Consider the following 12617-nt stretch of genomic DNA (forward strand, 5'->3'; position numbering starts at 1 on the left):
CCCCTTGTCAGTCTATAGCAGCTTAGAACTGCAATGTCCCTGGCGCGGTGTACAACAACAGAATATATATTTTATAGGATTGGAAATAATTAAACGTAGACTGTAATATATTTTGTTACCATCGTAATCAAGTACCTTTGCGCAATAATCTCCAACGGCTCAAAATTTAGATCAGGTGCTCGCTGTTGTTTCCCGGAGAGAACACGTCACACTCATAAAGCTTGGACTCTGATCACAATCTTATAATTTTATGTCAGTTCACTTGATAATTATAACGGCTTCTTTTATAAATATAAATCATCATTCATATCAATCAGTTATTGCTTGTATGTCTGCTTCGTTTCTGCCGTGTTGTGAAGGTCAACAACCGACCATAGCCGACATTGCAGTTCATATGCTATGTGTCTGGTCGGCCAAATCTTTTAGTTCAGGGATGACAAAACAGGCGTCTTAACGTGTTACCGGACAGCATCCTCTTGTATGGTGACACACGACAGTAGCTTCCGGTGGAGACCATACTGACGATTGAATTCTCACTCATTTAATCCCGGCACCACTTTAGTATCAAGCCTTTCAAATCTTATTGGCACTACAAAGGACACATAGGAATGGATTTGTTAGTGTTTAATAACTGCCTTCCTTCTTCTATATGCCATGTTCAAAATAATGTATATCTAAAATAGAATATATTTCATTAAATATGAGCTGTCTTACAACTTCCATCTAAATGTATTTAAAATCATTATCTGTGGACGTTTCATTAAAAAATGATAGCATATTTAAGTATTTTCGTGGCTTCAACGTACACAAGTCATGCTGGGAAGACCTCATACAATTTAATTGATTTTGCTAATATATTTTGTGAGATCGCAAGTTTACATGTTTATATGACTTAACGGGACTAAGCCATTAAAGTGATGTGTGTTCTGACACTTTTTTGTTCCGCTTTTATTTTAATATGAAATATATGAACAACGAAAGGTTATAAAACACGTGTTAAAGATAAATAAATTCGGTGTAATATTTGAACTCTTGCCAACATTTGGTACCAAGTCGTAAGGTGATAGACAGAAAAAACAACAAGTAGCAAACAGTTAAATCACTGAAATCGGGAATTGTGGGATAATGAACGTATTATACACACAGGAAAGCAAGCCGTCAAAAGCTCAGAAAACACCTAGAAAATACTAAAGAGCAAGATAATCATTATCCAGACTCAAATTCTATAAAACTAGAGCAAAATATGAACAAAGGAAAACATTACATAGAGATTGCTGAAAAAGTACAAAAGGAATAAGACTAGGTGTCAATCCAAGTTAGTATCGTCATGCATAGAAATAAAAAGAGTATAAAGAGACAGAGAAACAAACGACACAAGTGGCATTATGGACCTTCAGATGTACACAAAAAGAGATGGACAGAAGAGAGAAAAAAATCAGAAATTAGTGATTTCAAGGTAAATGATTGTCAATAAGATCTAAGAAAGGAAATAGGAAAATGCATAAATACATAAAAGATATATATGAATTTAAACTCAGAAAAGCAGGCAAATACGGTGTCATAAATTTTCTTTAGTACTAAAAATGGTACTCGGTATTGGTACTTGAAAATAAACCCTGCAAAAGTCTAGAATAACCTTTGGATTCGTTCTCGCTACCGTAAGTGATATATGTAGTTCTATGATTAGAAATTTTATTGATTTTTCTTTCCTATTTCTAAAGAAATAACACATCCAAGTTATGGATGATATTTGAGAGGCTGGTTAGGGGAATCACCAGGCATCTTATCACACGATATGTCGGAGGCAACTGATGATACTGGTTCGATATAAATGAACTTATTTTATTGCTTCACATCAGGAGACACTCAGAAGATAACAATACCATTAAAATTGAACGTATTTCGTTGTCAAAATAACTATTTCAGTATGTTTTTCTTAATCGAATAAAATTGTGACAGTACTTGTAATAAGAAAAATGTTTACAACTAAATACATCAGTATTAATGGCATTTTCTGTGCTAGACCTGCTGTTGCAATATTTGAAGCAATTGAAGCAAAATGTGTCCATTTTGTGTTATGCAATGAACATGTAAAGATATCGATATATATTTTCTTTATTTCCTTGACACAAAAATCGCATAAATGCTCAATGCAGCGTCGTTTGTGACAGCCTTCAGGAACTCAAAACCGCAATTAAGAGGGAAGTGTTGAAAATAAAGGCTGAAATGTGGAAAGAAGAAATCAGTAATTTCAAGGAAACACTCAACGCCGTCAGTATGTAGAAAGGACGTCTAGAGAAGGTTGTGTGGTTTTTGTGATCTGTTCAATCCATGTTTTCTCATGAAAACATATTTTCACATTATGTTTCTTTGAAGACTTGTTAGTGTGGGTTTTAAAATTATATATCCCATTAAACATGGTTGAAATGTTATAAAATATAATTGATCTTAACCACTACCATTTCAGACATCATGACATTTATATGAAGTCATATTTTATACTGACATTCCCAATCACGTTGTACCCACCTTTCCGGCTTTGTTTTGTATCTTCCTTAATCTATATGCATATACACCCATAGCCTGACCTACTTAATTATCATTATAGTGCCACTGCACGGTTTTTTCATATACCTATCAGTATTCTAACTTGTCTTAATGAATACACCTTAGTATCTTAGTATAATGTAAAATATCAACAAAAATAATACATTTGTTGGTATTTCGAATTTAAGTTAATTGAAAGTACAGCTAATAGCATGATCTCTGTAAATGAGAAAAATTAAAGATCCTTTGACGTCACTTTTAGTGTGGTCCAACAACTGAAGGCTCGATAGCACGTACTGATAGAGTTGGAACAAATCAGCAAAATATCTCCAATATTCTCTAGATTCTGTATAATCTATTTCATAGTGTTTGTATTGTACTTGAAGGATGACAAAGATGTTGAATGACTTGTAAAACAAAACCACAAAGACAATCTATGCGTCAAATTATCGAATTATATTTGCATAACCGATACAACTGATTTAATATCTTGTCAAACTACAAGGTTCTCTAACACATATAGACCTATGGTACTTACATAGAACAGTGATTTATTACAGAATTGTAGCAAAATAACAAACATATTGTAAGTATATTGTTATACAATTAAAGAATTAATAACATAAACAGGATATCACTCTGTGGTATCACAAACATGTTTGTTATATTTTTTTTCATTTAATTTCTTAGAAAAAAATATTAAAACATGAAGTACTGATATAACATAAATTAACATCAAGTAACCAGTAAAACACAGCGCTTTATGAAATATATCGTATTCTACAGAACTAACATCTTAACAGGTATCAAATGACATACACAACCACACATTCAGAGATCGTTTGTCAATATTCTCTACCCTTTCTTGTAGATAATATGAAATCCAAAAAGACAATGAATGATATGATCAAAACAGTATGATGCCGACTTGTCGGTAGAGTTGTCCTGAATGAATCATTATCTCAAAACGGGACTAATCTAATTCATGTATTCACAAAAATCATCTAAAATATCATACTTGGAATATTAGTTTAAACAATATTTCGTTCAGTATTCAATAATATAACACATACGCGTTTTATATATAAGTACCCAATATAGCGAGCCAGACATCATGACAAGGAAACTCGATTTGTTCACACTGTCTAACGTTCATCAATTTCAATAAGAATTTGCAATAAAGTCTGGTCTTCCTGTTTAGTGTTTTAGAACAATTTTGTCTCGTCAAGTATGTTCAGTCAAACATCATTTTCTTTTGTAGACATAATCCACCTTCATTCGTAAACAGTTTTCATCGTTATCAACAATATAACCTTTAACCTTTTGTTTAACGTTGCCAATACACGACTTATTGTGTCTACAAAGGTAGTGTTTTATCTATAAATGTTTGTGCAATAACTTCACTGATTTTTCTTATCTATATAAAGTCTCTATAGTTTCTATTTTTTTAAAAACTTTTATAAATGCTTCATTTCGTCAAATCAAGGGAATTACTATTTTCAATTATTTATTTTGTTGAAACGAAAATTTTTGTGTAAAGGGAAATTTACATCTGATAAAACCAATTAAATGAAAAATAAAAAGTGATAAAATTTATATTTGTAAATATTTACAAAGTTATGAACCTGTCACCGTAATGATTTATATGCAGTTGTCAGTTTTCTCCTCTTAACTGTTTTCAAATATGATTAGAGTGGAGCTATGTTAGAAGAGAGTGTTTTCTATACTGCACACCAATGTTTGTAAGCCAGCAATCTCACTGTTAAATCATAACAGTACTAAGTATATACCTATTGTAATATCTGCTGATTGTAAGTTTGATCAGTAGAATTCAGGAATTCGATTGTGGTATATATACTAGGATATCCTTTATGTTCGGACAGGTAAAAGCCTATTTAATAGGTCACCAGGACGACACAAGGTTACACATGTCAACAATGCCTACAACAAACCTACATAACATTGACATCAGGAAAGATGAAAAGTGGATATACGGTTGACTGGTAAAAATATAACAAATGTAAATAAAAACGTCAATCAGTTATTCAATAATATATAAATGATTCGTGTTTCACTAATCAAAACGTTTCTTCAGAGTCCATCAACATCCTTCTACGAGTAATATACCATGTGACAGTATGACTGATTTTTTGTATTACCATCTATTTGCTAGAAACCTAATCCTTTGACACAGGTCACGCCACGGTTTTCTTTTTTAAAACATATTGTCAACACTATGGTAAAATGATACAAAATAAAACTATAACAAAATACCTTTCAACTACTTATTGATGGTCTCGATATGCCTCCAGATTGTATATAAAGATGCTACACCTAGCACATTGACTTTATGTTGGTCGTGAAACTAAAGTTCATTTAGCAACGACTTCTGTATCGGTCAAATTGATTTCTAAAAATATATTATTCTGTTTGCTTAAAATCATTATCAATTCCTAAAATATCCTGATTCATACAAATCATATTTACTATTTTGAGGAATTTATGACGTACTTATAATAGTATCTAGGTGGTTTATAATATTAAATAAATCACCCGATGGATTTATTCAATCAAACAACTACTGTGAAAGATGACCTATGCGTCTGATAGAATGAAATAATTCAATTCTACTGTTTACATATTTATATATATACTATATTCACTATAAACGTCCTTAAATCGCTCGCCCGTCTTTTGTAACTCTACGACAACCTATAATTTGATCTTACTATAGAAGAGAAAGCTTCATAAATCCCTTTCATCCGTCAGATATCTGTCCTTTGCTTGTACTTGAACAAGTTCCTCCTTGGTCTGATACATTGGACCATCAAACGAATATTTAGCATGTGCGTTATATGGGCCTTCATATTCGTCTCCGTAATCGTAGGGAATCTGACCATTAGTCACGCCAGCTTTCCCGTTCATAGTGGGTCCCCCTACCACGCCACCCTTGTTTCCTGAGTCGTCCTCAAAAGCACCATAAGAAAACATTTTGCCAGAGCCGTCAGACTTCAGGGTGTCCTCGGGTTTCCACATATCTTCTGAAGGAGCTTCTGCCCATGGTTGTTTTTCTCCTGAGGCGAAGATTCCGTAAAATGTGATACCAAGAAAATGGACGACACTGGCAATGATGAAGACGACCTCCCATTCATCTGCGGTCTGAGCAAAGAATATAAGATTAAAGTAAAGCTTGTATATATATTTTACTTGTTTCCCTGATTCGGAAATGTTAGAAATATATGCATGGATGTGGAGAAAATTGTTACGCACAAACATGCTAATGTATTCCAAAATCTCTGCAAAATTGATTTTTATGCACATTTTGATATAATTGCCTGTGAATGAGACGAGACGAGAAAAGAAGTGAAATATGAAATTGATCATTCTTAAATCCTTCCGTGACAAAGATCCGACTTACGAAATTTCGGTTTTACTTTTGATTGAGCAAATAACATATTTTCTTGCAACAAAAGTAATGTTATCTTGATTAAATAGGCAACGAATGGATTTATTTCTCAATAATTATCTACATTGACACTGACATTATTCATATTCAAACATATTTTCGCAATTAGGTGTCAAGTTGTGCGTTTTAATTTAATAAATTTAAGATCTCGTTTTCCTTATTAAAATAATTCATTGTGACTTCATGGTGAATTGATAAAGCTAACATGACATTCTTTTACTAACCTCAGAAGAGAAAGTTGTATGATTTTATTCATATTACATTAAATTTGCGAGAGTAATGACCTGATAAAAGTATATCATCTTTTTTTCTCGCTATGTCTTAAGACTACCTTTTCCCTCAATCGTCAGCATAAAAACGTGAATTTTCATGTTTTAATTTCTAAGCACCTCCGAACAAAATTTCTCTTCCATATGCATTCAAATTTGTGTGGATATCTTTGATTCCATCAATAGTTTTCTTAGAAACAGATAATAAAACTATCTGATGTGTATTTATAAGTGATAGCTATAGAGTAATCGAGCCTGGTAGTAACCTTCGTATATTGTATTAATGGATAAAACATCCTGTAGTCCCTTTTGTAAGTGTTTCGTCCATGATTTGACATGCCAAATTGCTTTTTTGAGTATTTCTTTTTGTGACCACATATTACTTAAGAATTACATATTTACCATTCCCTTTATGAATATTTCTGAGAAGACAAAACAATACAAATATCAATTAGTTACTTACCGCCCCCTTTGTGAGTAATTCCGTGAAGATTGGACACAACATGCCAGCAAGAGTTCCGACACCATTTGAGAGTCCCATCAAGATACTGGCATATCGGGGGGCGATATCCAGGTGGTTTACGTTAAACCCTGCAAAACAAAATCAACGAATGATAATCGGCGATTGGAACGTTATGACAGCCTGGGCATATAAAAGGTTCGTTTATTAACGAAGTTTGAAGTTTGGAATTATTCATTCCCCATTAGCCGACCATCTAATCATTGGCAAGTTAAGCGACAATATCAAACTACTACAACATTATGAGAAATGTTTCTTTGGGTATGACTTTTACTATCGTACAGTCATTCCATGATGCAGCTTTGTTGATACCAATACAACGGAAGAAGAATGCTATGCATTGCATACGTTGAAACGTTAATCTTGACAAGTACGTGCAAAAAATGATTTTCGCTGATCAATTCAAACACAGTTCATGTGTACAATTAGTAATAATAGAATGAGAAATAATTTCCGTAATAAACATTAGAACGATGAACTTGTTTTAATAGAGAAAATATTGTATCAACTGATAAATTTCACACTCGTATAGAAAATATAAATATCAATAGCAAATTATTTTCCTTACCATTGATAAATTACATGTTTTTATCATAATCTATACCTGACTGAATAGGGTCTATATATTCTTAAAGCAGGTTCGACTCCAGCTTCAAGCATTTATCTCAAACCGATAGAATGTTTTGGTAGACCATCTACACCTATGTCGAATAAAATCATAAAAGTGTGACGAGAGCACTCATATAGGTCTTACAGAAAACGAAAAGCAATTTTGCATTTTGAAAGGTAAAAGTTCTGGAAATTTTCTGTAACCTAATTTAAATCATGGAAACATCTAAATATTCCGCGTAAAGCACATTAAGGCAACGCTTACTATATTACCAAGGACGGAATGTCAACACTATGGGAGTGATAGTTGTATTGGGTAACGGGCAGGAGCATGAAGATAATCAGGACTGTAGAAATGCCAAAGGATCAGACTAGCTGTATGTTAACACATTTTGATATTGCAATTCTATAAACGCACAGAGAGAAGGTTAAATCTGACCTGCTAGAAATGACAACTTTCTCATGTAAGCTACACAGCACATCCAATAAAAACCGTAATACTGTAATTGGTGGCATGCTGTAAGGAAATTGACGCCTAATGATGCAGAGATAATTTGATCATAGTCGACACCATTGGACAAGCACTTGCTATTTTATAACTAAACAATCAAACGGCGATTGCATTCAGAATGTTTATTATTACCATATATGGTAGGCTACAGAAATAATTGGCATATTATAGTCATTATTGGCCTGTATGCGCCAGTAATGTGTGATTGGATTGTCGGTATTGTGGCTACAAAAACCGTGGATTATCATCACTAAGGGTCTATAATTTTTATCAAAGCGATGATTAGAAGATAACACTAGGAATAGGGTATGAATATCGCCTGACTAATTATCAATATTTCCTTTCTCTTTTGACATGAATTGCTCAAGCGTGGATACACTCACAATCTCTTTGTTTCACTCTGCTGGCTTACACGAGTTTTACATTTAAATCTCTTTTAACGCACGGTTCCATACACAATCGACACTTTTCTAAAAAAACAAATCTGAAAGGCTATCTTTGTGTTACAGCAACCGACGCTTTTCATTAATCATTTTGATTAACGGGTAAAATGTAACATAACAAAATAAGTTGTTTGCCTAGCTAATTCACTTTGAACATTATTGCTCTTGTCTTTCCCATTCAATTTCAGTTTTAATCTATAACTGTCAGAAATAGTTTTATGGAAATATTTGTCAAAAGTAATAGTTACTGCGAATTTCATCCCAAACGTAAACAACCTCTATAGCGTTTCAGGAATTTAAAAATCAGATATATGTGACTCTAGTCTAATTTCAGATGGAGGTTATTTTTTCTCTTAATCCTATTCGGGAGCATTCCAAATGATTTAATTATAAAAGCTTACACATGTAATAGTATGCTATCAGCGTGTAATACATAGTCAACGTTTGGTTTAATAAAATGTGGTTATTGTTATATAAATGCACGACATTTTCTTGATCAAGACTTTTGTTATTTTGTCTTTTTAATCTATGAAATTCGTAAGATGTACCGAAATAGCTATGTTATTTCTATATTCGCATTATTCTGACTCGATCTTTCCGATCAACAAATTCGGCGATAAAAATAGCAATTTGTAGGAAAGCTTCTTTGGGAAATGGAAGAGATATACAGGAGATCTCGAGGAGATTTTCACGCCCACCAATTTATTATCTTCATTAGCTCATCATTAGTATAATTTTTAACTATGCTAACAATTGCTGTTATATTGTTTTGATATAAATAAACAATCTAAATCAATTAAAATTTCTATCCAGTGAATCGGCGAAAAGAATTTTTAAAAATCTGCAGATACCACAAACAAGTGATATTGTTCTTTCAAGTCATTAACAAAATTGAACATGCACCGATGAAATTTCAAAATGGAAATCTACAACAATTAATCAAATTGGGATATCTTAATATATAGACAAGGATCCTTTTGGTATCAAAGAAATCCAAGATGGTTGATTTATCAATTAATTCAAAAATAGACTCTGCACAACTATGGAGAAAGGGGAACCTATATATATAATGTGAGAAAGACCTGAGTACTTAAAAAACATGACAACTAAAACTGTTAAAATTCAAAATAACTATCCCTCGGCCTTCACGCTTTTCCGATTAATCCTTAAATGGTTATATCACAAATAGGAACCAGGGAATCATACATACATATGAAATTTGAGAATAATATTTTTGGAACTTCTTTAGAAATAAAAAATAAAGCTGAAATTATCAAAAATGTACAAAGCACAAAGAAAAAAATACAGGGGATATACACACGAAATCTAAGAATGATCTATTTGGCACTTCTGCAGAAACGAAGTTACAAGCTATAATTATAACAATCCAAGATGGCTATCTGCTGGCTGTTTTATGTATCTGCTCTATCATAAAAATAGAAACCTCACAGCAAGAAAACAAGGGGAACCTACTAACAAGTTCTGAGAATAATCCATCCAGGACGTCTGAATAGATATCGACAAGACATGTTTAAGGACGGCTGGATCTTCTAATGACATTTGGTTATATGTTGTACGTATATAGGAAAACATATAGCCGTAATCATGAAAAAATCGAAGCCTTAATCAAGGAATACAAAGGGAGCAGAGGACAGGGAGAACAAGAAAATATCACCTTAAATGCAAATATGATTCTAACACAAATCTGTAAAACGAATGCAAAATATAAACAACTGGAGTAGAATCTTTACAGGAAAGGAAATCAATGTGTTCTGGAAGGATACCAAATAATTCACAATATTCTGAGATTTCGTGCTGTATGAATATCAGTATTGTATTACATTTGAATATGTTTTGCTGTGAAGTTATCACATCCTATTCATTTTGAGAACGCATGGAAGGATCGTTCAATGGTTTACATGCACATATATGTATGAAGTATTTTTTTAGTAAGAAAAAGAATATCTATTTTTATCTTGTCGTACATACATACATATATAATGTACAGCTTAACTATAAATAGATATCTTGATTAGTACCAATATCTTTTCACACTTGATGTTGTGAATAAACCACTTTATAGTCAGCATACTGAATTTTATCGTTTTCTTTTTTCACGTATTTTAAGGAGAATCGATGGAAACCTCCCATACCATGACTTTTTTAATCAATATATTTGAACCAATAATAAAACCAAGTATCATAAGGATACTTCCTCGTGTTCTTATTACTAATATAACCAGATGAACAATCTAAATATGAAATAAAGACTAGAACTGTCACTCACGTTTCTTTTATATCTATCCCCCACTTTGTCCTATTCACACGTTTCAATTTGTACGTTTTCATTGAACAGATGTTTGTTTTGGAAGTTATGAAAAGGGGTTAGACGTGAACTTCCATAGCGAGAGAGAAAGTGACCTTGACAGTTATACCTTGTTTCGCATTTACCTATCAGTATGTCCTATTAAACGCTTGTTTTTGTGAGCGGGTCCTAAATTTACCTTGCTAAGCAAAACATTAAACTTCGTGTGATGTTTTTTTATTACAAATCAGTTCTGAATAATCTTTACCCTTGAAATGCAGAAAGTCGACATGTCGCCACGTGTCTAGTTAACTTACCAGATATCGCAAATCCGCTGGAGCCAACAGCAAGGGTGAGACAAACCATGGCTGTAGTTGTATTCCTGGTAATACCCACTCCTAAGAGGAAGCAAGCCTCCAACCCAAATCCTGTAAGACAAACACAAAATATAAGTGTCTTAAAAAGACTGGGTGATAGTAAGTAACCATAATGTAACCCGTGATGGACAGTATAGTAAAGGCAATAAAATGGCGAGATATGTTCTGCTGGGGATGTTATACAGAAACAAAATATCCAGTAGATATACCAAAGAATTGTACGAAACCAGTGTTTATTAAAGTTCCATCCTTTTATTTGGAGTTCTATGAAAGTAAAATGAGAGCGTCCTACCTCCGCAGTTGAAGATTTTGCGGACCACGGTAGTCGAGAGAATGCCTCGTCGACGAAGGAAGTCAGCAAGTTGTCCACCAAACGGAACAATTATGGCCATCACTAAATGCGGTAAAGCTGATATTAATCCGCTCTGGAACAGTCAAAGAATGATAGATATGAAGTTAACTAGACCCCATGTCTATGAATAGGAACATTATTATCAACTAAATATTGTACGACAGCAATCCAATACATTGCTTTTAATCTTTCCTTTCTTGGTGCATTTTCTCAACGGGACATAGTGCCCATAAAACAGTGTTGCGCATTGATTTAATTTACTAAAACATGAGGTATTCATAGATTTTGGAGATTCATGAAGCAGATACAGATTTAAGGAACAACTCGAACCACGCTGTTTAGAATATCGTTTTTAAAGTGAGTATATTCTAATTATAATAAAAGTGCAGGAAAATAATGCAACGTCGTGCTTATGATTTTCATACTCTTTTACTTTTAACAACAATAAAGAGAGTTGACTTTCAAACTCTCATGAAAATATTACCAGGGATACAGGTATGCTTCGTATTGAATTACAAAAATATGAATATACCTTCAAATTGCATTTGTTATTTGATATTGTATATAAATATGACTTCAACAGTAACTACTGTAATTGGAAATCGATATTTGCATACATTTAATCAAATACCGACAGTTCGGTGTAATTCATGAATTGCATATCAACATTTGCTGTAACGATAACTTACACCTCTGTTATGTAGATCTAATAATGACACAGTTTCAGATTAACTAGATATAACACCACACTTTGCCTGAAGTAAGATACGAATATCTTTTCACACATGCTTTTCCAAAAACAAACTGTATTTAAAGACCATTTTGTTCAAGAATTAATTCGCCATTTAACCATCTAATCATAGAAACATTACTACAGACAATGTATATTTCACTGGTATGTTTTGTGCTGACGTAGATGCCATGCTTAATGAGAGCAAACATCTTTAGTGCTTTAAAGCCAAGTTTTAGCCTTACACATGTTTATATGGTGTAGGCGTTATATCATTAATCCAATCGTTGTAATTAAAGGCAAGAACATAGTGGTGATACCCGTTATGTAACACCATCGCTAGAACTCAATAACGCCAAGAAACATTATCTGATAATTGATACGTTTGAAAATTAAAGAAATGAAAGAAAATGTATTGACAACACGAAATGGAAATTTTCTTCGTAATTATCGGAGGTGTCATCGGCTTATATAGAATGTGTTTGAAT

At 32.9% G+C, this 12617-nt stretch overlaps 1 protein-coding gene across 1 annotated transcript in view; it reads right to left on the bottom strand.

Annotated features, from left to right (window-relative positions):
• Positions 1-5292: 5292 nt before the first annotated feature.
• The window catches only part of LOC132549313 (vesicular glutamate transporter 1-like), an 84974-nt gene continuing 77649 nt past the window's right edge, over positions 5293-12617 (bottom strand). The window contains exons 9-12 of the mRNA XM_060213239.1: positions 11340-11472; positions 10988-11098; positions 6746-6873; positions 5293-5706 (exon numbers count right to left, since the gene is read on the bottom strand). Coding sequence (XP_060069222.1) covers positions 5293-5706; positions 6746-6873; positions 10988-11098; positions 11340-11472 — 786 coding nt within the window. The remainder of the gene's footprint in view (positions 5707-6745; positions 6874-10987; positions 11099-11339; positions 11473-12617) is intronic.

This window comes from Ylistrum balloti, unplaced genomic scaffold (genome assembly GCF_031769215.1).
Source record: "Ylistrum balloti isolate Yb309-2 unplaced genomic scaffold, AGI_CSIRO_Ybal_v1 Utg369618, whole genome shotgun sequence".
Taxonomy (NCBI): Eukaryota; Metazoa; Mollusca; class Bivalvia; order Pectinida; family Pectinidae; genus Ylistrum; species Ylistrum balloti.